Consider the following 26,438-nt stretch of genomic DNA (forward strand, 5'->3'; position numbering starts at 1 on the left):
GCAGTGTTCCAACCCATGTGAAAGCACAATATTAATGATTAATTTGGGAAGTAAACGATTAAAGGCTCTCAGATTTACTCTGTATCTGGTTTCCAACTACATAATATTATTGTTTGTCAAGAACCGGCAATGACATACCTTCAATCTAGCTTGAATGAACTTAATTTGGGCCTTGGAAAAATCTTATTTCTCGTCTTTAGACTTTATTAGCACAAAACTAGGATGAACTCTTTCTTTACGTCCGACGCACTTTTCTTGATTTAATATACAGCCACCAATATATTAAAGACATTGTGATACACAATTAAGTGTGTTTGTGAACAAACAAAAAACAACAAGATCATGCGCGGTTATAACTTTAAAGTCATACCAAACGAGTTTCTTTTAATTATAATTTTCAGGTAATTTATGAGGCAATGTATTAGTACTACAAATCTTTAACGTGTAATCGACACACAACATTTCTTTGGTGATATCTGATTAAAAACGGCTATTTAAGATTTGAGGTTTTGTCGAATATTTTGATAATAACCTGATAAAAACATATTTATGCTATATATTATGTGTTTCCATTTGTAATCGCACTTTTATTCATCAGTTGATAAACAAAAAATGAATTAACCAAAAAAAAACTACAAGGTTACATTTAATTCAAATCGGGGGTCTCCTTTTAACTGACAACACCAACGGTAAGAATAAATGAATATGTATATGGGTGTCGCGGTTGGTTCTTGTTTTGTCGAGGCGCGCGTCTGCTGTATTAAATTATAAGCCTGGTATATTTAATAACTATAAGCTTGTCGTTATGTTCTATTGTATTGTAAACTGTCCATTTCTGTGTAGCAACATCTCAGCGGCACCAGCATATGGAGTATATGTCTCAATTGATACGTTACTCTAGAGCGCAGAGTACGTTGATTTTGTTGAACGAGGAATACGGTTTTCTCTAAAGTTGCGAAGACAGGGCTATGAATCAATCAAATTAAGGTCATCAACCAAGCAATTTTACGGTCGCCATCATGAGCTGATTGGCCATTATGACAAAAGTGTGGCAGAAATCATATCTGTCATAATAACCTTCCATCATTACCGAACTAAACAAAGTAATAATACGATGGGTGCCGTATACGGTGCAGGAAATGCTTACCCTTCCGGAGCACCTGATTTCACTCCCAGTTTTGAGTGGAGTTCGTGTTGTTTCTTAATTATTATTTATAACTGTTGATGTAATTGTCCTTTGGTTTTGTGAGTCTTTGTTTACTCCTTGGATTTGATTGTTATTGTCTTATTTGTGTATTTCTCTGTCCTGTATGTCCTTCCATTTATTTGTATTGTAGTCCTGTCATGTAATGTTGACATTTTAATGTTATATTTAACATTGCCATAAAATGGGAGGTTTGGCTAACCACAAAACCAGGTTCAACCCACCATTTGTTCTAAAAATGTTCCAAGTCATGAAATGGTCTTTGTTATATATTTCGTTTCTTTGTTGTTGCATTTTAGTGTTTCTCAATCGATTTATAAATTTAAAACAGTGGTATACTACTGTTGCCCTTATCTATTGTCAAATTATTTCGGGTTAAAGCATATTTCAGTATGACTGCCTTATTTCCACCGCAAATTATCATGGTTAAAATTACTCGTACAAAAATGCAGTCAGTTGACGAATAAGAGTATGAGAAGACATTATTTCCACGGCAGTACTTTTCTGAATATTTTTATGAAATAAACGTTTTGTTCAAAAACGAAAATATCTGTACAATTCAAGAATATAATTTAACCATTTCATTTATTTTGAAATTTGTGAAGGGCAATATGAATAAAGCTTTGCAGAAGCGACTTTTAAACACTACATTCCCTTCTTGTAGGTTTTCCAAAACTCAATGTATTTAAACAACAGCCTCCGAAAATAACAGGGCTTTTAATTGGAGAAACTCTTAATCTTACTGTTCATATAATAGCTTATCCAAAGCTATTGAAAGTAAACTGGACTTTTCAGTCGTCTTCTACATTAGATGATGAGAGAAGTAATAATTATACAACCAGTCTAACATCTGATTTGTTTACACATGTTGCATACTTCTACAAGTATCATCTCAAAAATGATGATTTTGGAAATTATACATTAGCAATACAGAATGCCATTGGAGGAATAGTTGTACATTTTTATGTTGATCGGGCAGGTATGTATATTTATATTTGTATAAATTTTAAAAGAAGTCTTTTAAAATCCATTCGTCAAATTGGAACAGGTGACTTAAAAAAAAGATGACTTTTTTGCGAACAAATGAATTTTTTTTACAGACTAGATTTTGAATGTAAACGGGTTATGTGTCATAGAGACAACAGCTCGACGAGTAAAAAGTAAAACAGTTTGAGGCTACCAATGGGTCTTCAAAATAGCACGAAAAAACCTTCACACGGAGCCGGGCTTTAGCTGGCCCTAAACATGTGTACTAGTATAGAGCAGATGTATGTCACACTAGACTTCAAAACTAAATTAATGAACACAAAAAAGACTTGCAAAGGCCAGAGGTTCCTGACTTGGGACAGAAAGTGCGTCGCGGTTAAACATGTTTTTTTTTTATATTTCAACCCCCTCCCCTATTCAACTGGCCTATGTAGAATAAACAAAAACAAAAACATAACAATACGCACCCGTTAAATGCAGTCTTAAAGATGTACATTGTATCTGCATATGATTTATTAAATGATTTACCGTCTGTTCTTGACTCTTAAATCAAATTTTAATATTGATGTATTAATAATCAATTCAGGGGGGGGGGCATGTTGTAACATGTTAGACACATGTTCAGTAGTTGTCGTTTGTTGATGTGGGTCATAAGTGTTTCTCGTTTTTTATATAGATTAGACCGTTGCTTTCCCGTTTGAATGGATTTACACTGGTATTTGTTAGGGCTCATTTTCTTTTATCTATGTTAGTCCCTTACAGTTATCGGCTCTATAGTCGGGTGACCAAAGTTTCAATTTTTCAAATTCTTATTGTCAGAAATAATACATACGACCATTTGATTCGAAAATAGATGTACTTCAAAATTTATCTCGTCGTCAAACGAATAATTGTACATTTTTTTGTTCAGAAATCGTGATCAAAGGTCACTTACCGTTTTCAAATTCACCATTTGGGACTCTTGGTCTAATAGCTTCCTTAGGAGCATCAATTCTCTAGCATGGGCATCGTGATAGGAAATGCAAGCCCGGGAATATCGTATCAATCGGAAGATATATTCTACGTATGCAGACGCTGCTGGAATGTTGCAACATAGATATTGCAAGTTCAAAATTGGTTTTGTGGCATGCCAAACCTCCGGCTTTTTATGGCAATATTAAATACAACATTAAAATAACAACATTACATGATAGGACAAAACACAAATAATTGGAGAACATATAGGACAGAGAAACACACGAATAATAGCTAACAAAAGGTGCTAGGTTTAAAATTTAATACGCCAGACGCGCGTTACGTCCACACAAGACTAACCAGTGACGCTCTGATAAAAAAGTTTGAAAGCCAAAACAAGTACAAAGTTGAAGAGCATTGCGGACCAAAAGTTCCAAAAAATTCTGCCCAATACGGCTATGGTTTCTTGCCTGGGATAAGAACATCCTTATTATTTAGAATAATTCATACTTTTGCAAACAGTAAATTTTTATAAAATGACTATATAATTGATATAAATGATAAAACCGGTGAATAACTACAAAATAAAAACAGGTAAATAAATAACCTAAATCAGCATATAGAAATTCACAGCGTTAGACAAACTAACAAACGTTACTAAAATAAGTAATTCAGAACTCAAATCATTTTTTTTTGTTGGAACGTTAGAACAAGGCTCTTATACTTAGCTGAAATATATATGTTCGTACATGCAAGGCTAAGCAACGAAATCTGAAATATAAACATTGGTCCAAAGTCTCGTGATTAATAAACACGACTAAATTCTAAAACATTTGTTTTATCTTCAGTTGATTATGTAAGTTCTTCTTGGACTGTGTTATAATATAATCATCTTAATAGGATGAATAGCCGGTCTCGAAATCTCTGATATTTATTGTTTAGGTTTGCCAGCCCCACCAACTGATCTACTGGTAATATGTGAAACTAGTCCAATGGTAGTTCTCTGGAAACCAGGATTTAATGGTGGGACACCCCAATGGTTCACAGTGATATGGAAAGATATGAAAACAAACACGTCGATAGTCAAGTCTTCAATACCTGATTCTGATAACGGTCAATATGTCAAAGTTACAACGTCTTCTCTTATTGATGGAACAACTTATTTAATATACGTAGAAGCAAGTAACAAGTATGGGAGAGTAAGAGCAACAATGTATGACAACTGCACTACAAAATCAGGTTTATTCATTACAAAAGTATTCTTTAATGTTTAATCATTTCATAATACTATCAATTCTAAGGACGGGTTTTCGCTGATATATATATGAGCTTGAACATTTTAGTTTTTTTATACCTGTATAATATATGTTTTTTACATTGTTCGTGAATTGTTGAATTGTTGAAATGTGGATTATTAATTCGATAATCAGGCGCTGGTGAAATCTTGCTTAACAGAATGTAACGGTTAAGAGGTACTAAAATGCAAATAAATATATAAGAATAATTTTAAAATTCAAAATGATTGTCGAAAAACGCAAAAAAATGGATACAATTTATTCTTGCAATTATTGCGATATATCCAAAATATTGTCTGTTCATCATCTGCACACCTGAAGGATTTGGTAAAACACGCCACTAGCTTGGAAGTATATTAACAGTTTTGATAGATCAACGTGAGTATCAATTGAAACTACATTGAGATACACAAATGTACATCCTTTTATCGCGGCTAGATATCTGCATTTTATTCTTATTAAATGTTTATTATTAATAAATTATTGAAACTGTTTATGTACATGTAGTTTCCCGACGAAGAAACTGATTTTTAAATTTGGACACTCAGAAAACTTGCTACCAAAAGACGATGGAGGACGTAACTTGTTGATTTGCTTTGTTAATTGTACCATGTTCAATTAACTGTTGTATGTATAGCTCTCTCTTTAGAAGACTTTTCAATTTGAAACACATTTAATATTACAACATGCCTTCTGAAACATTTTTTTCCTTTTGATAAATAATGAGTTTTGTCAGGACAACAAAATTCAGTGGCAGTTTATTTTGATTAACGATCAGAAGAAAGATCATATTCATCAACATTTAGTAAAGCATAAAAAGTTACCCCTTCGCGTCACTTCCAGTAGATCTATTTCGAGTGCTGTTTCCAAAAGTAGCGTCGATTGGAATTTTCTTAGGTAAACAAAGTTGCTCAATTATCTGTTATTAGTAGACCAAATTGCATTATTGTTTTGCAATGTTATTCAATTATTTCGATATTTAGATAACGATTCAATTGTTATGTGTGTTTTAGTACCTCTTGAACAATTGGGATCATAAATTATCTCTTTTTATGTATACATAATTTAACTCTATATATAATTAATATAAGTCAATGATGTTTAATGAAAGTTGCACTATTTCAGACCCTTTCGATTTCAACATAATTATTATAACAAATAATTTACCAAGTCCAGGTTGAATGCGATACTTATACCAATAGAATATATCACCTGTTAACTGTTTCCTTATCTGTACGCATATTTATATAAATAGCTTTTATTGGCCCATAGGTGCATGCAGACTGTTATGAATGTTAAGACCAATTGTGCATTATAAGTACAGCGTAGTTGGTTTTAGGGCATAAGTTACAATATATAAAAATATATAAAAAGTCATTAATTTTGTTAAATAATTCATGAAAGTTAAACCAAGAATTCCCTTTTAACATCCAGGTTGGTTCAATTTTGTGAAATAAGCTACATTTTGTCAGCAACATCGATGATGAATATTCACTCGCAAGGAAAAATTCGATCTCATTCAATCAGTATTAGTGGGACCTTCAATGTAACCCCTTAGCTACAGATAGATTACGCACAAAATAGATGTGTACAGTTATTACAAGGAAAACACATGTCAGCATTGAAAGTAAAAAAGGGTAAATCATTTGACTGACTGATTCAATCCACAAAAATCATTCTCAAAAACGATGGTTAACATATCATTCTTAACCTATAATATGAAATTAAACAGACATAAAACATTCAATTGCACGAGTTTTCATATATACAAGCGACAAGAAGGACAGGACAATGAAAACGTCTTATTCAGCTCATGCAGAGGATATGACTATCAGAACTATAGACTATCTTTTGTTCATACTTTAATCGACAAAATTATTTTATATCTACCTGTTTGACGTTTACATGCTTATCAACTAATGTACGTCAAGCGCGTGATTCTACGCCAGAGTTACTGTTCACCTTACCATGGGCCTGTCAGGGTGAGGATTCGGTCCCAGTACTTAAATTCTTTCAATCCTTTATTTCCTTTATTGCTGGATTTAAAATAGCCTAATAGAATCGTAAAAAAAAGCAATGAATGAGGTTGTTAAATTTGATATATGTAAAAAAGAAGATGTGGTATGATTGCCAATGAGACAACTCTCCACCAGAGACAAAATGTCACAGAACTTAAAAACTATAGGTCACCGTACGGCCTTTAACAATGAGCAAAGCCCATACCGCATAGTCAGCTACAAAAGGCCCCGAAATAACAAAACGTACGGCCTTATTTATGAACACAAAAACAACAAAAAACAGATATTCAAAACGTCAACAAACAACAATTACTAAATTACATGCTCCTGACTGTGGATAGGCACATACATATAGAATGTGACGGGTTAAACATGTTTTTTTGTGCTTCTTTGTTTTATACTTGTTTGTTTTTATAGTGATTAAGATTATAACACAATGTTGACAGCTGTCCCCTTATTTTTTGACATTTTTACCTATTATAAAATTGAGAATGGAAATGGGGAATATGTCAAAGAGACAACAACCCGACCAAATAAAAAACAACAGCAGAAGGTCACCAACAGGTCTTCAATGTAGCGAGAAATTCCCGCACCCGGAGGCGTCCTTCAGCTGGCCCCCAACAAATATATACTAGTCCAGTGATAATGAACGCCATACTAATTTCCAAATTTTACACAAGAAACTAAAATAAAAATAATACAAGACTAGCAAAGGCCAGAGGCTCCTGACTTGGGACAGGAGCAGAAATGCGGCGGGGTTAAACATGTTTGTGAGATCTCAACCCTCCCCCTATACCTCTAACCAATGTAGAAAAGTAAACGCATAACAATACGCACATCAAAATTCAGTTCAAGAGAAGTCCGAGTCTGATGTCAGAAGATGTAACCAAAGAAAATAAACAAAATGACAATAATACAAAAATAACAACAGACTACTAGCAGTTAACTGACATGCCAGCTCCAGACTTCAATTAAACTGACTGAAAGATTATGATTTCATCATATGAACATCAGGCACAATCCTTCCCGTTAGGGGTTTAGTATCATACCATCATAACATATATGAGAAGAACATAACCCGTGTCATGCCAACAACTGTTTTTAGAATAAATGTGTTTAGTTCCGATGCAAAGATTCAATATTAACGCCAAAATATGCACTCTTTAATGACTTGACAACAGTATTGTAATTATATCCCTTCTTAATAAGTCTATTCAAAGGTTTTGTAAGTTTCTGAGGTGAATACTGACACCTTTGTGCTTTATAAAGAATATTTCCATAAAAAATTGGATGTGAAATACCTGAACGTATTAGAAGTCTGCATGTTGAGCTATATTTACGAATGATGTCTTTATACCGATGATAAAATTTAGTAAATGTTTTGACTAGTTTGTGATATCGAAAACCCTGATGTAATAATTTTTCAGTAATACATAAATTTCTCTCGTTAAAATCGAAAACATTGTTACATACACGAGCGAATCCTACAAGTCACCATATAAAAAACTGATAATTAACGATAGGAAATGAAAAATCATCCCTTTTATCATAAATTTTAGTAGTCAGCTTTCCATTAGTGATATAGATATCGAGATCCAGAAAAGGGCAGTGGTCATTGTTAGTATTAGCTTTATTTAAAGTAAGTTCAACAGGATAAATTTCATTAATATACATACTGAAGTCGTCATTATTGAGAGCCAAAATATCATCCAAATATCTAAAAGTATTATTAAATTTGTTTATCAGATGTTGTTTCGATGGGTCTTTGCTTATTTTTGTCATAAATTGTAACTCATAACAATACAAAAACAGGTCCGCAATAAGTGGTGCACAGTTAGTCCCCATTGGAATTCCGATAATCTGACGATATACGGAATCCCCAAAGCGAACAAAAATGTTATCTAGTAAAAATTCAAGGGCATATATAGTATCAAAGCATGTCCAATTAACATAGTTTTTTTGTTTATTGCTACTAAAAAATGACCTAAAAGAGTTTGAACATATATATTCACATTCTGATTTTTTGAATGCCCATTTAATTAGGTGTGTGAACTTTTTCTTAATGAGAATATGAGGCAATGTGGTATACAGGGTAGAAAAATCAAAACTTTGAACAGATTCAAAATCACCAATATAAGCATGCAATTTATCAAGTACTTCCAACGAGTTCTTGACACTCTAAAAGTAATTTATTCCACTATTTTCGAAGGCCTTATTTGAACAATTTATTATCAGGTTTTTAATTGTACCAAGTATGCTGGTAAGAAGAATAGACAATTTAGTAGTTGATCAATGGCTTGAAGACGAAATAAATCTATATTTGTAAGGGGTTTTGTGTAGCTTCGGAAGCCAATACATAGTTGGGACTTTCATTGTATTTGGCTCTGTAAACTTTTAGCCACCGCTTGTAAAGCGGTGGCTAAAAGTTTATGTTTGTTACAGATTTCGTTTTCTGAAAATGGAGTCAGTTGGAATGTTGGTGAATTGGTGATTCCTTTTTCAGAACCTCAATGTAAAATTTACGTCAAACAATAATAATATTATTAGCAGCTTTATAGGCCGGGACAAAAACAAATTCCTTGGCTAGTTCTATTAGTTTATGTTTCATACGAGAAATAGGTTTATTGTGGTTATTGTTTATAGTAAAATGTTCTTTAAAATGTTGAATACGTATATCAACTATCTTCATTACTGAATTAAAAAAAGAGTCCAAAGATTTTTTGTCAGCTTTTTCCCGTTTTATCCATTTCATACAGTAAGTATGGAGTGAGTCGTGGATGATATTACGACACTCATTCCAATTAATAATTGACGGGGGACGATATTTAGGTCCTTTACTGACGAATGAGTTTAACTCTCGGTCTTGAACGATGTTAAGATCTCCTGTTATAACATGGGAAATGGGTCCATAAATATATTCGGAATTACTGCAATTACATGAAGTAGGTGTATTTTCACTGATATTAACATCTTTACACAATTGACTATAATTAAACACAAATTTCCGGGTAGATTTCTTGTAAATATAACAAATAAGAGGTAGCTCAGTATTGTCAAAATATCCAGGAATTTGTTCTTAACAGAATGGTCGTTAAATATACCGGCAATATTTACAAAATCAAAGCCTTTATTGACATACTTAATTTTAATAAAATGTTTTTTATGATCTTCAGGGCGATCAATTTTGGGAAATAATTTAGAATAACAATATGCCATAATAATTTGAACAATTTCATACTTAGGACTGCTATATGAAATTGTGTTGCAATCCTCCAAAATTTTATTTAACTTATTAACCGGTAACGAACAGAGTTTTTTTAACAGATAATGTCTGCCGTTGTTTTTTGAAATAGAAATTAGGTCCGAAATATTGGTATGATTGGCCCGAAACTTTCTTTGATTGCGATTTGTTCTACGACCGTGAGAACGTTTTTTACGAACAGTTTTAGAAACTATATCCAAAATGTTAACGGAATTGGTCCTAGATATATTACCAATTCCCATGATATTATCATTTAGACCGAGAGGGTAAACTTCTGTAATTTTTTAATCCAATTTAATTCAATTATTTTCCGTGATCGTACAAACTTTGAATGCGATTCACCAGGCTGCTTATTTACTACTTCTAAAGGTTGAACTGCTAAATATTTAAAAGGATGGTTGTGCTTCTTAAGGTGTTGGTAAATGATACTTTTGAATTTAATTGCAATACTCATATAAGAAGACCCTATATCAATACTGAACGAATAACAATGAGACGAAGAACAACGATCAAGAGTTGTTGACGTATTTTCTAAAATATGTTAAAAATTAAACTAGAGTTGTCTCTCTTTGTGTGTTGTAAATTGTAATTCACAAATACCAAAATTCAAATACTGTACAGACTTTCTGTATATTTTACTCATTTGTGTAGAGGTTCCATCCTCTGTATTTCATTTACAACTTATACAAAAACAATCCTTTGAATTAAAAATACATTTTATTACACCAACTTGTATTTACATTTTCATGACTAGAATATACATTTTTACTTTGTGGCATTACTTTGGCTACAGAGTATTCTATAATATTTTGTTGAGGCGCCAGGGTGACTACCGATTACCTATACACAATGGCTATCAGCTGACCTATGTTGACATAGTGTCATAAAACCCCTGGTAGTTAAACACGGTTACACCACCACCTACCATGGGGAGTGACCGGGGAAAACACTCGTATTACCAATGCTCCAGTTATTAGTGCCCCACCTGTTGGCAGGTGTAGGCCTCCCCTCTATAAGATGAGGTGGAGGAGGTCCCAGAGTCACCCATCTGTAGACCCCACCGTTACCACTAACCACATTTTCCAAACCTGCAAGTTTTAGAACTTGTCAGGCCCAGAGCAAGGGCCGAGTGAAATAATCCCCCAATCACTACCAGTCTTCCTGGACCGCCACATGAGAGCCCAAGTCAGCTACCAAATCTGACATGGGTTCTCACCTCCACCAAATTTTCATTATTGAATCTTAGGAAAAGTTGATTATGGTGTGCGTAGGAAAGACTCAACCCCCACACCCTTGTATATTATTCAAGAAAATTAACCTGATTTCCAGTTTGTGACAAATTAGTTCCATTTGTTCTGTATAAAGACACTTCACGCCTTAATGTTCTCATGTAATATAGCTTTACCCCCATTTTCTGTAACAAAGTTTTTGGCCACTAAATTTTTCTTTTTCTGTTCTGTTCTATTATTGCACCCGCATCCAAGGGTGCAACATGCCAGTATCGCACTGTAGCATTGAAGACCATATTATAATAACCTTTTTAAATAAAGCCTGGTAACGTAGGGTAGACCATTTTTACATTTTCAATTAAACCATTCCCTGTCAATTCTAAATCTGTCAAATCATTAGCTCCACAGAGAATAATAATAAAATGAGGAGATGGTAAAAAACAAATATTCTTTTTGCATCCATTAGGGAGTCCAAATCTTAAAGAGACTATAGAGACAATAACAAGTGGAAACAAGGAACTATCGTTCATAAACTCGGAACAGTAACTTATCAAGTCCAATTTGGAGATTTAGTATGGAAGAGACATATTGATCAGATTCGTGAATTCGTACCGCAGGAAAATAAAAACATACCAAACATATTTAAAATTACCATATCTGATATTGACACTGAATTCATAACAATACCAGCATGTAATTCAATTGCGATACCGAAAAATCTGAAAATAACAATGAATCCGAACAAACTAAAATAACCAAAAATAAAACAGTTGAAAATGCTAATGATACTATATCGTTATGCACCGCACAGAAATAGTAAGAAAGGCACCAGAGAGACTTATTAGAAACATATGACTGTAAATATTTGTGGTTAAGTTAGTGTAGTGATATCACTGTAGGTTTAGGATTTCATAATTGAACATTAAAAATATAGACAGTAAAACTTGTAGCTATTTAGTTCAATTGAGTGCAAATTAAATTTATTACTTTCATTCACTAGAGATTAATCTTGTTTATCTTGATCTTCTAAATTAAAAGAGGGAGGATTGTTAAATTATGTTAACATTATACGTTATCACTTTTATAGTTGACTTGACTTATAATTAATACTGACAGTTAGGAATTTATAATCATCAGATTAGCGGATGTTGTGTATTTGTTCTATCACCCTATGATTGCACTGACACACAGTTTTGTACTATGGGAGATGTGATGTGTAATAGCCAATATTCACCGTGTATATTCCCCAAGATAAATTTGGATTCTTTTCTATTTTTAGCCTAAATTGCTCGTCATAGGTGGCCCAGTTTTCTGACCTCGTTGCCGCTAGTCTTATATCGCGCATATATTTTAACAATTCCTGTGCCCGTGTGCTGTATTTCTCAATGTAGACACTCATAAAAACCATGAATGCTGAAGTCCATTCATTTATGGACAAATAAACACTCGACGATCTTTTTTCAATGCAAATTTTTCCCCTTTTTAATTTCAAATCGCCATCGTCCACCTCTTCCATTGCTTTTCGCGTTCTCAAAAGAGAATGAAGCTCAATAAACCTTCCCTCCCAAATTTTTTTCTTAATTTTAAAAGACACGTGTTCCCCCACTGTGTCATGAATGCTAGATTCTTGAGACGGAGTGAAATCAATGGAATTATTTGCAATTTCAAAGTTTTGGTGTAACGGGTCGTGCCTTAAAGAGGGGAACGCTCGTGCATCCTCCTCCGACTCATTACCTGATGAGAAATCAGTAGTTTCCACCGGTCCTTCTGCCACCACATGTCCGACCCCTTGTGTTTTCTTGGCAGTTCTTCTCCGTCCAGCTCCGTCCTTCTTTTGTGGGATTTCCTCGTACTGCATTCTCTGTCCGCCTGTCCTGTTAGCCGTTCTTCTCTTCTTTCCCATGGCCCTGGATGGCGATCCTATGGCATTTCTCTTGTTTGGCATCTTTTCTTTTTCTTTTAAATAGTTTAACTTATTTGTGAAACACCTGCTTTCAAGTCGACAGCAAATTAACAAGTGCCCGATACGGGAATTCCAAAATTCTAATTCAAGCTGATACGAAATCTGATTCAAGCTGCGAGCGCCATCTATGGCCATGCCGAATATGGCAATGAGCTACAGACTGCAACACCCACGCATCCACACAAATATTCGATTGAATTAAACCAGATTATTGAAAATATAAAATTTTAATAATCTCTATTATTGGGTCTTTTAAAACGATACAGATGTTCTTGAGTGCGTTTAGATAAATATCGTCCAGTTTCTCCTACGTACTGAATACCACACCCCGGTTTGTTTCATGTGAGTAAATAAATAATACTGTATGTTTTTCAAGTTATATCAGTTTCAAAATTTAAAGAAAATGTGCGACCATTAAACGTGGACCTTACCGTATTGTTGGTGGAAAGACGGGGACATGTAAGTCATTTTTTGGCATGACACTTATCGATAGAAGGGTAACCACGATTTTTATTGTTAAAAATGTTAGCGATGGTAGTATTTTTAGATAACCGATTTTGAAGATTGAGACGTGTAGATACCCTTTGAACAAGTTTAGTATTTAGTAATTTTCCATTTCTAAGCTTCATAATTGTTTTGTTAGTGAATTATATAATAAAGGAGCAAAGATTGGCGTCCAGAATATGAATCAGCATACAATAATTCAAGTTATATAAAATGGATAAATTTGTTCGGCTAAAAATGTCAAACGCTATCAGTATTAATTACCCGAAAAAGATAGGGTATATCAGGGTAGGACTGATGGCTGACTAAAAAATAGAATGGGGCTGAATATTGAAATACTGCTTTTTGATAAATATTCATAAAGTAATGAACTAGAGCAGTTCTCGCTCGGACACACACTCCATAATCTAGTATATTATAAGAGCATAAACCTGAAGCACGGGGAGGCACTCTACTGCCTCCACACGGCACTAAAGACAAACTCTGTAAAAAATAAAATTGAGAATGGAAATTGGGAATATGTCAAAGAGACAACAACCCGACCAAATAAAAAACAACAGCAGAAGGTCACCAACAGGTCTTCAATGTAGCGAGAAATTCCCGCACCCGGAGGCGTCCTTCAGCTGGTCCCCAAACAAATATATACTAGTCCAGTGATAATGAACGCCATACTAATTTCCAAATTGTACACAAGAAACTAAAATAAAAATAATACAAGACTAGCAAAGGCCAGAGGCTCCTGACTTGGGACAGGAGCAAAAATGCGGCGGGGTTAAACATGTTTGTGAGATCTCAACCCTCCCCCTATACCTCTAATCAATGTAGAAAAGTAAACTCATAACAATACGCACATTAAAATTCAGTATGTCTGTTTGTTTTGTTCACGCATCGTTGTTAATATAATGGAATACCATGCAACTATCATACAAGTAGGAGGATTAACTAGCTATAAAAATAGGTTCAATCCACCCTTTTTTAAATAAGAAAATGTCTGTACTGAGCTAGGAATATGACAGTTATTCATTCGTTTAATGTGTTTGAGCTTTTGATTTTGCCATTTGATAAGGGACTTTCTGTTTTGAATTTTCTTCAGAGTTCAGTATTTTTGTGATTTTACTTTTTGCTATCCCTTTATATCTATATTTAAGCTTATATCGGGTTATATAACTCTTAACAGTCTTTGGAAATCACCTCAATATTTAATTAAATGACCTCTAGACTAAAATCCACATGTAATGCTGAAACATATGATTAAGCCAATGCATTATACTTTTGAGAAACATGTAAGTAAGTTATAAATAAAAATGTGAGACCTTGAGTCAAATCGGTGGACATTAATTTGACAGCGTATACCCCTTTAAGTGTTGTGTGTGTGTGTGTTCACTGAATTATTTCTGCTAAATGTACGCTAAAACATTAAACGGCACAACACATAAATCTAATATATACCTTTCTTTGAAGCGGAGTTTTTTCAATCTGGAAATTTTATTGCCGTCGGTGTTGGAGCTGGAATAGGAACATCTTTGATGATACTGATATTAGCAGCAATTGTTGTTTTTATTTTCAAACGACTTCGTCGCCGTGATGAAACAGGTATAAGATGAATAGTTTTTAAATAGACATGTTCTTATGCTGCATGCGGACACGCACTTTGTCAATAAATTGTTGAATTTAAAACAGAAAAAGAATATTGATGTCAGCTTATTTATCGATGCTCTTCTTTTTCTATAGGATTTTATTTCATATTTAATAGAATGAGTATCATATTCAACATGTAATATTGAAAAAAGGAATTATGATAAATTCGCGCCAATGGTGCACTAAAGAGGTCCAAATACGATTTGTAACCTGTAAACGTTTTACTCATAACATTTGAGTACATACGTTGCATTCTGACATTTGTTTGGTTCGGTGTATTATATTTTCCAAAAAATGAATTGAAAAAACAGTTTTTGTCTGGTTTCTGATATACACACTCTGAAAAAAGCGTACTTTTTACTTGGCCACTTAACAACGCCTTTTTGTTAAAAGAAATATTGACCTCAAATCATGAAACAACGTGATGTTAATGAAACAAAAGGTAGTATCGGAGACATTGACATTAACACATTATTCTCATAACCCGCGCTTAACAACATCGGTTGCAAACATGTAAATACGTCGATTGTGCAACATTTCACTTTTCAACATTCTGTTGCGAGGTGGACATGTACCCTTTCATAGCGGATTTTTATCGCTACGCAGTGAACGGACATTTGTGAATATTTCAAACACAACTTGTAACATTTTCTATCAGTTAAAATTGAAAATCAAATAATTTAACCGTATTTTGTTACACTTTTTAAAGAAAATAACATTCGAATTTACATTCTAGCATGGTATATCATTAGCACAATCCACGCAATTGGGACATCTTTGGTCACTTTTATTACAGATGTTTTGTTAAACTCATTTTCATTAAGGGCAATATATGTTTTGATATAAAATATTATAACTCAAATCCGACTTCAGAATAAAAACTATACAAACATGTTTGTTTTACATATGGGCAAACAATGAGGAGAAAATCGTACAGGCTTTCGTTCATATTTATAAATAACAGTAATATTTGTTATGGTAATTGTAGTAATGCTATTATTGTTTTTATTTCAGAAGGTAATGCTATTTATGAATCAACACAGTCGGGTTCAAGGCAAGTATATATTATTTCTCATCCGATATTATCGTTGAACCCATATTTTGTAGTCACATGTATCAAACCAAATACCGGTGTATGGAATCAGGAATGCTAGGAATGCTAGCAACAACTTCAGAAAAGTTTTTTAGATAATACTAAAACATACAGGAACCGTTAAAAAGTTTCTGAAAACGGTCATATTTGTTTATGTTTGATGAGAAAAACACATATCAAATTATCATTATTATATGGAGAAGACTACATAAGTATGATTTACTTGTGTCTAATTCATTTTGCTTTAATTCAGCAAACAAAATATGTTTAAACTAAACTATCATTATTAATTGTGAATTTTTGACATTTTCACTACCAATTAGATAACAATTTCGTTTAAAAAAAAAGCGAAAACGAAGTCCGTGAGCCATGCTTATTTTAAATCATTACAACAGAAATGCATGTACCTTATGAGGCAAAATTATGAACATGTTTTACTTATTGCATGTGCTTTCTTTACATAAGTTAACCTTTAAAAGATAATGTAATGTGACTTACCGAATTAGATTATTTACCGGATTTGTTATAACATAAGCAACACGGCGGGTGACACATGTGGAGCAGGATCTGCTTACCATTCCGGAGCATATGAGATCACCCTTAGTTTTTGGTGGGGTTCGAATTGCTTATTCTTTAGTTTTCGAAGTTGTGTCATGTGTTCTATTGTTTGTCTGTTTGTCTTTTTAATTTTTAGCCAGGCGTTATCAGGTTATTTTCGATTTATCAGGTTGACTGTCCCTCTGGTATCTTTCGTCCCTCTTTTAATCAGCAATATTTTAGACATCAACAGATAAATACATTTATTGACGTTTACCAGTTATAGTTCAACAAGCCAAGATTGTATTCAAAATTATATTAACACATTTGACAAAACCCTTTTACCGTTCTTTGACCATCACTCGTTTACATTTTTGTACTCATATACAGAAGTGCGCTTTTCAACGTATCCTCTGCATTTTTATGGCCCCGCAACGATTTTGTCGGTGCCATATAGTTTTACCCTTGTCCGAAATTCCGTCATTACGTCATTCCGAAACAAATCATTATACGGAGTTTTTTCTAAACGCTTTCAGATATTGGGCTAATATTTGTTATGTGAGTTCACTATGATGAGTTACAGATCAAGTTGAAGTTTCGTTCTGCTCTGCTAATTTTTGCCGCAATTACGGGCTTTTGACTTTGACAAATTGTTGAAAATCAGAGTCATACATATTTTTGTTCTAAACACTTTCACATATTGGGATGATTTTTGGCATGTGAGTTTACCAAGATGAGTTACAGATAAAGTTTAAGTTTTGTTCTGCTCTGCTAAGTTTTGAACAATTTAAGGGCTATAGACTTTGATAAATTGTTGAAAATCACAGTTATACGGACTTTTTTTCTAAACGCTTTTAGATAATGGGCTGATTTTTGGTATGTGAGTTATTCATGATGAGTTACAGATCAAGTTTAAGTTTCGTTCCGCTCGGCTTTCAGGCATTTGGACTTGATCAAGTTTAGCTTTTGTTCTGTACTGCTAATTTTTGCCAAAATTAAGGGTTTACAACTTTGAAAATTGTTTACAATCACAGTTATCCAAACTTTTTTCTGTACGCCTCCAGATTTTGAGCTGATTTTTTATGTGTTAGACTACCATCATGTTTGTGTTCACATGTGTTATTGAAATTGCACATTTTTCAACTTTTTGAGACGGGGCCATTCGTGTTGCATTGACACATCTAGTTTACAATTGTTTGCTTGATGCGATGAATGAGACATTTGGCTAACGGAAGCTCCTATTAACAAAACATAAAACTGTCCACTAGTGTAGAATCGGAGTACTTATTTTCACCCTTCAAACTATGTCATATTATTATTTTGTAGAGAACTACCAGCAAATGAGGATCATCTATATAACGACCTTCAACAATTCCAAGGGGGTAAGCTCTAAACACAGAAAACTTTCTTTCAATTTTATGACTTGCTGCAGTCTGGGCTCCATTAACTGCGTTGTTTTTAAAAACCTAACAAAAAAATGCAAAGGCCGATGTATTTTCATGCAAGTATCTCTTAGCAAGAGTGTTTATAAAAGATATATATAAGTGTTCAGTCTAGTAATTAGCCATTGAACGAAAAATCCAATGCATGAGTCCTCAAATACTTACATTTGTGTTGGTCTCGTTATGACGTAATATAAAAAGCAACACTTAGACGTGGTATTTTGGGCCTCGGCTTTGGCGATGTAAACAATGTTTTGTTGTAATAAGGTCGGTTTATGAGAAACCACCAGAGGATGAATTGGTATGCAGTTGTATATATAAGGGTATATCTTTTTTCCATTGATATTCTTTGACCCGGCCACTCAGTCATAGTCTACAAATATTTTTCATAGTTTACATTAAGGAACGTTTAAGATGGACCACTAATGATAAGTCGATCACATTTGGAATGCAACGGTAAGCACACACCGTGTTGCTCATGGAAAGTAAACGTTTTCAAGTTTGTTGATGTGTTTCCAACATGTGAAGTCAATATTTACATAATATGGACTTGAAGGATTTGTGTGCACAACCACACAAAGTGATAAGACATTATGATTAACCATTGTACGTTTATCTGACATTCGGTCCGCCTTAAATTTTGTGGTTTGGTCGATTGAGAAAATTTTAGAATGAAATTAGATCACTCGATAAATATGCGGCTGATAACTTGATTCACTTTTAGTAAGGTGAACCGTACCTGCATTTTTGATTTAGAGGTCTAGCATTTTATTCCTTCACGCTCCTGGTTTTCTTAAACAGAACAAAACATAAAGATCTTCTATGATTTTTATACACTAATTATCAAAATGTTTGACTAATGATTTTAATTTTCCTTTTAATATTCTTTTACCTCATCTTGTAATATAATGAAAGGTATGAATGACGGGCTGCAGCCGAAATCTTCCATAACGCTCTGTTAAATTGTATAACTCTCTAGAAGCAAATGCCAGTCACGAGTATTCTTGATAAGAACATTCAACACTCCAATAAGTTTACAAAATTTGAACCAACACCACCACGTATTATGATTCATCATCATCATCCATGATCGTTACTTTAATCAATAACACACGTATAATGTTGTGACCACTGAATATAATGTTCCGACAACTGCACTAAATATTGTCACAACAGCACATCATGTTGTAACAACAGCATATAATTTTCCGAAAGCTAAATATAATGTTGTCACGATCGCATATCATGTTATAACCACTGCATGTAGTGTTCCGACAACTGTATATAAAGCTTCAACGATTGCATATAATATTTTGACCACTTCATATGGTGTTGTAACCACTACATATATTGCTGTCATGAATGCATATAATTCTGTGATCACTTCATATAATGAAGATTCTGAACATACGGTAGTCATAACATTTTAAATATACCAGTCATATTAAGAAGTAATGTGCTAGCCGGTTTTGTAAAGATAAGACAAATCTTGGATAAAAACAAATATAGGAAGCTAATTATATACGATTAATAGCGGTTTTGACACTATGGAAATCAAATCACAACAAGTGTTGGTCAATTTCAAACCTACGTACGCCTGAAATATTCATAGTTTTTGAATGATTTTTATGATAATAATGTTATAATTAAAAACATTACGACAGATGAGGTTGCTACTTTATTTCTCCGCAGGCAGGAGTGCCCGACACTGGATACGTGAGACAGTGAAGGACAAAACGTCCACCATCAGTGACAATAACTATGTTGATTTTAATAAAAGGTTTTCAGTTATTTAATGTTAAAAATGTAGCAGGCAAAACAAATACACGGCAGAGGTGAAGATATTATGCATCTTTTTTACGCCTAACTTCACTATTTATAAATTATCATTTTAAAAAGTAAAATCACAAAAATACTGAATTTTGAGGAACATTTAAAAAGGAAAAATCCCTTATCAAATGGTTCAAACACACTAAACGAATAAATTACAACTGACATAGTCCTGACTTGGTACAGGCATTTTCTTATGTAGCAATTGGTGGATTAAACCTGGTTATACAGCCCTTGGATGGTGTAAACTTCCGAAAAAAACGTGTATGGTGTATTGCTGTATGGCATATGGTGCGATGGTAGAAGGTGTATGGTGCTATGGTGTATGGTGTAAGGGGAATGGTGTAATGGTGTAACGTGCGATCGGGAATGGTGTGAATGAATGGTGTACGACATTTAAAACTATAAAACTAAGTTTACAGCATCCAAGGACTTTAAGCTAGCTAAACCTGTTATAATATTAATCACTATATATATATAATAGCATAATGACTGGATGTACAAAGAGGCATCATTTTTGTATCAAAGAAACATAAAAATAAATATAGACAAAGTACATTAGCAAAAATGAAAGACTTATTCCTACAAAACAATGTGAGTTTATAGAAATCATCCAATTCGTTCGTTCTTTCGTCTGTATGGATATCCTGTTTATGAGTTTCATCACAGTGCTAGTTTTAGATTTCATTCTTTATTATTCTAATTTTGTTTCAGATAACAACAAACAACATATAGACCAAGCAACGTATGCCAATCAGAGTTTTTGAAATTAAATCCGCTAGAAAAAAACCATCACATACAATTATCTAATTGATATTACAATATTTTACGTCTAATTTATGTTACTTACCATCAATCGCTTTTTTGTGGCTATCATTTATATTCGTTTTCTAACAACACCAATATAACAATTGTATATATAATATAAAATTATGTATTTTCTTCCCTTATCATGGAACGTTTTAAGAAAAGAAATAGCATTACTTAGGTTTTTTACACAACGAACTTAACCCTTGTTAATCAAATCACCCTATTGGATGATGTTCTTTTCATATACAATCTTCATTTTTCTTATTGGATTCCATTAAAATATCCTCAAGTACTAGCATTAAAAAAAATATAGAGAAAGCTTTATCCGTCTCATTGCTAGACTTATACATCGAATTGGATATACGGTGATAACTGTAATCTTTGTAAACGAAAATATTTTAATTTTTAAAATTATCAATTTCCACCCACTATACCAACTTCACTTGCAAAAGAGATATGCATTTTGCAACTTAGTCGGTATCCATGAGCTTGCAGCTGATAATGAGACTTAAATAATCGAAACCAGTCACTGACCATAAATGTGACAAACCAGGGTTATGTCAAAGAACGTCTCGATCATTAGCCATTTACGGAAAGTCTTGGTACCGACTGTTGACACCGACTCTGTCAGGTAAAATGAAGGGGATCGTCTCAAAATAATAAAAGGCACTAATTGATTAGCATTTCAATGTAAAATTTTGTTTCTTTTCTTTTTTCTCTTGAATGCCCTTCACAAAGAGTTACGGAATATTCGATAAGAATTCTATATTCGTCAATGATTCTATTTAATTTTGACCCTTGCATTTCTGGTGATCACGTTTTGCTATCGCGTAAATGGCATAATAACAGGATAAAATTGAGAATGGATGCCGATTTGGATGAATTTTATCCATTAAAGAATGATGGATTATTTGTTATCTTCAACTTAAATTAAGAAATTAATTTTCAAATAGCTAAGTGAGCATGTTTATGTACATATTGTTTGAAGCAAAATTCTGACCCCCTCCCCCCGATGCGGATCCATATATTCGAAAAAGAGTGCCGGCTACATTTCTTTCTTGTAAAAGGGACCGGACCATATTTTTTTTTAGATTTCCGTAACCGTTAACGGGGCCCGGAAACACTGATCTACTACTTAAAAAAGAGGGACGAAAGATACCAAAGGGACCGTCACACTGACAAATCCATGGCTAAAAATGAAAAAGACAAACAGACAAACAATAGTACACATGACACAACATAGAAAACTAAAGAATAAGCAACACGAAACCCACCAAAAACTAGGGGTGATCTCAGGTGCTCCGGAAGGGTAAGTAGATTCTGCTCCACATGTGGAGTCTGCTTCTGCCACTTTTTTGCGTAAATTTGTATTTGTAAATCAAATTGACTTTCTTAAAATATAAAGTTGGCTTTTTGCTTTGAACTTTTGGTGATTTACAAAAAATGTCTAAGTTCCTAACCTTTAAAATATTGAATATGCGAGCTGATTTTGGGACGACAATCGAGCGCACCCTTTTCCGTTAAATTGAAATTTACTTAAATTCCACACGTTATCGGCATACAAATTGTCAACATGGAAAACTGATAAAAAGTTTGTTTTTTTTTGTAAATTAAACAAAGCAATCATTTTAAAATGTCACAATTATTTTATCTCAGCATTAAAAAGAAAATGATATTCTAATTGTATAAATCTTTTTGATGCAAAGATTGAGATATGAAAGATTTTTTTTGTATATCAAAGATAAGTTTGAATACATTTGTATATACCTATGGCATAGATGAAGGAAAAAACTCAATCAAAATAACATGCCAGGCTGAATGTGTATGAGATAGCAAACATATCCGATTGAAATGTGCTGCGTACGAAACTCTTGATTCAAATTTTGATTCTTATTTTGGGTTAAGCAATAGTATACTTCGCTTATGGACAACTTATGAATCTAATGAATCTCTTAATTAATTTTTGAGACAACCCCTGTATTTTTTCCTGTCAGAGTCGGAGTCAACAGTCGGAACCGAGACTTTCCGTAAATCTCTAATAGCAACTATGCAAATTATATGTGAAGTAATGAGTCTAGGTACTGATGTTGTTCATCATTGTAACAACGCTTACTTTTATTTGTCTTTACAAGTAATGATTAATCATGAACTTTTGACGAGATCAGACGTAACATATAGAATCGCTCAGATTATGTTGACCGAGAAGAAAGTACGGAGCACTATATGACATAACTGTTCCGTATGTAACGTATCGACTGAGTGAAAGTCCTTATTTGATATACACAATTTTCGTGTTTATAGAGCAAGTTTTAAAATGTTATTAATGCGATGTTAACATGGTGTCAATATTATTTAAAAAAAATACTAACGTCCAATCAATTTGTCAAAATAGTAACAAAACATATAAAATGTTAATTGAACAACACGTAACCAATTTAACAAATGAAAAACAAGAAAAATCAAGGTAATGCAAAATTAACCTGAACTATTTAGTCAATTTTTATGCCCTATTTATGGGCATTATATTTTCTGGTCTGTGCGTCCGTCCGTCCGTTCGTTCCGCTTCAGGTAAAAGTTGTGGTTAAAGTTTTTGGTCGAGGCAGTTTTTTATGTAGTTGAAGTCCAATCAACTTAAAACTTAATATACATGTTCCCTATGATATGATCTATATGATTTTAATGCCGAATTAAAGATTTTCCCACATTTTCACGGTCCTCTGAACATAGAAAATGATAGTGCGGATGAAGCATTTGTGTACTTGGGACACATTCGTAGTGGCTCGGTACTTGTACATCCCGCAATTGTGTTATTATGCTATGGCCATTTTTTGTATTTTTGTATTCCATTTTTGCTTGATGTGATTAGTGTGTAAGCCATTTTGTTTTTCTTACTGACATTTTTGTTTTCTTTCATAGCGATCGATTTGTATTATAACACATTATTGACTGCTGTAACTCTATTGTTAACATGTTTACTTATTATGTATGTTTGTGTTTTTCACATAGTGACAGTAAATATAACAGAAGTGTATTCGACTGTAATACAAGTAAGAGGGTAAAGTTTCTTCAAACAATCGCCATTCCCTTGTTTCTTTATTTTTATGATGCTGACTTCATACAGGATCTTCTGGTATCCTTTAACTTATTTGTCTGCAATGAAGATGATGTTCTCTCACTGAACAATTAAACAAAAATGTGACTATATTTAACATGTACACATATATCCAATTGATTTTGTGATAAAGGATTCAACAGATACAGTTAAGTTTGTCTCATATCTTGACTTACAATTAAAAAGCACAATGCTGGTCAATTGATAACAAACTTCACGAAAAAAAAAGATTATTTTAGCTTGCCAATTTTGAACTTTACATGTCTATGTAGAAACATTCCTGCATACGGAGTATATACCTCCCAATTGATACGATGTTCCAGGGCTTGAATTTCCTATCATGATTTCCTCGAAATAGTGTTGCTACTCACAAGAAAGCTTTTACACCAAGAGCTATGGTGAGTTGAAACCATCCCTTTGTTAACTTTACGGACGCCAACACGAGTTGGTTGACTGTTATTGATCAACCGTTTCACAGATGATGGTTTGTAAAAAAAATAGCAGCACGACGGGTGCCACATGTGAATACTTTTCCGGAGCACCTGATATCACCCCCAGTTTTTTTAGGGGTTCGGGTTGCATAGTTCGTAGTTTTCTGTGTTGTGTCTTTTGTATTATTATTTGTCTGTTTGTCTTTTATTTTTTAAGCCATGGCGTTGTCAGTTTTTTTTCGATTTAGGAGTTTGACTGTCTCACTGATATCATTCGCCCCTCTTTCTAGTGTCTTTGCTAAAATCTCGTCTCCTTTTCCCGAATGTGACCTACCGAGTAAGACTTAATACCAGGTTATAAGCAACACGACTTGTACCTCATGTTGAGAAGGATCGTCTTACCCTGCCGGAGTACCTGAGATTACCCTGAATTTTGGATGGTGTTTTTGTCGCTTTGGTTTTGTTTTTCTATGTTGTGTTTTGAGTAGTATTGTTGTCTTTTTGGTTGTTTTTTTTTAGACATATCGAAGTAATGTTTTATTCTACAATTTATCAATGTCCATCTTGTATCTTTAGCCTCTTTTTCCCATCACTTTGCGTCCGGCGTCCGGCGTCGTATCTCGTCGTCGCCGTCGTCGTTAATTTTTACAAAAATCTTCTTCTCTGAAACTACTGGGCCAAATTAAACCAAACTTGTCCGCAATCATCATTGAGGTATCTATTTTGAAACTGTGTTCGGTGACCCAACCAACCAATAAAGATGGCCGCCATGGCTAAAAACAGAACATGGGTGTAAAATGTAGATTTTGGCTTATATCTCTGAAACCATGCATTTAGAGCAAATCTTACAGGGATAACATTGTGTATCAGGTTGAAATTTTCAGATGAATTGGAGAACCCGTTGTTGGGTTGCTGCCCCTTAATGGGTAATTTTAAGGAAAATTTGCCATTTTTGGTTATTATCTTGAATATTATTATAGATAGAGGTAAACTATGAACAGCAATTATGTTCCGTAAAGAAATTTCTACAAAAAAGGCAGCATCATCAAATTGTCAATTGACCCCTAAAGGAGTTATTGCCCTTTATTTCCAATTTTCAACAATTTTTCGTAAATGTTTGTAATCTTTTACAAAAATCTTCTCCTCTGAAACTACTAAGTCAAATTTAACCAAACTTTTCCACAATCATCATTAGGGTATGTAGTTTTAAAAATGTGTCCGTTGACCCGGCCAGCCAACCAAGATGGCTGACAAGGCTAAAAATAAAACATAGGGTTAGAATATAGAGTTTGGCTGATAACTCTGAAACCAAAGTATTTAGAGCAAATCTGACATTGGTTAAAATTGTTTATCGAGTCAAGATCTATCTGCCCTGAAATTTTCAGATGAATCCGACAACCCGTTGTTGGGTTGCTACATGTACCCCTTTATTGGTAATTTTAAGGAAATTTTACCGTTTTTGGTTATAAACTTGAATAGTATTATAGATAGAGATAAACTGTAAACAGCACTTATGTTCAGCAAAGTAAGATCTACAAATAAATCAACAAGACCAAAATGATCTGTTGACCCCTTAAGGAGTTATTGCCCTTTTTTAACAATTTTTCGTAAATTTTTGTAATATTTTACAAAAATTGTCTCCTCTGAAACTATTGGGCCAAGTTCATTATAGGTACAGATAATTGTAAGCAGCAAGAATGTGCAGTGCAGTTAAGTAAGATCATCAAACACATCACCATCACCAAAACACAATTTGATCATACATTTAACTCATGTGCCCTTTGTTTATAATGCACATAGACCAAGGTGAGCGACACAGGCTCTTTAGAGCATCTAGTTTAGCAAGTCATAAAACCAGTGTGAAAACATATTTTTTTATATAATTAAACGCCTGTACCAAGTTAGGAATATGACAGTTGTTTTCAATTCGTTTGATGTGTTTGAGCTTTTGTTTTTGCCGTTTGATAACGAACTTCCGTTTGAATTTCCTTTCAGTTTGGATTTTTTTTATACTTAACGTGTGGAAAATACGCTTTGGAATGTGCAAATATTTTGTAAATTAACTACACTTTTTCCTCGTTGGGCTCACAACTGGGTTTGACACGCCTAATTGTTTAACTATGAAAAAT

The 26,438-nt window shown here is 33.6% G+C and overlaps 1 protein-coding gene across 1 annotated transcript; it reads left to right on the plus strand.

Moving 5' to 3' along the window:
- The first annotated feature begins 4,093 nt into the window (after positions 1–4,093).
- LOC139524475 (uncharacterized) lies at positions 4,094–24,024 on the plus strand. The gene is made up of 5 exons (XM_071319262.1): positions 4,094–4,384; positions 14,878–15,009; positions 16,069–16,108; positions 18,011–18,066; positions 20,671–24,024. Exons 1-5 carry the CDS (start codon positions 4,138–4,140, stop codon positions 20,721–20,723), a joined length of 528 nt encoding a protein of 175 aa, XP_071175363.1. The 5' UTR covers positions 4,094–4,137; the 3' UTR covers positions 20,724–24,024.
- The last annotated feature ends 2,414 nt before the right edge of the window (positions 24,025–26,438 follow it).

Source organism: Mytilus edulis, chromosome 5 (assembly GCF_963676685.1).
Source record: "Mytilus edulis chromosome 5, xbMytEdul2.2, whole genome shotgun sequence".
In the NCBI taxonomy this organism is placed as follows: Eukaryota; Metazoa; Mollusca; class Bivalvia; order Mytilida; family Mytilidae; genus Mytilus; species Mytilus edulis.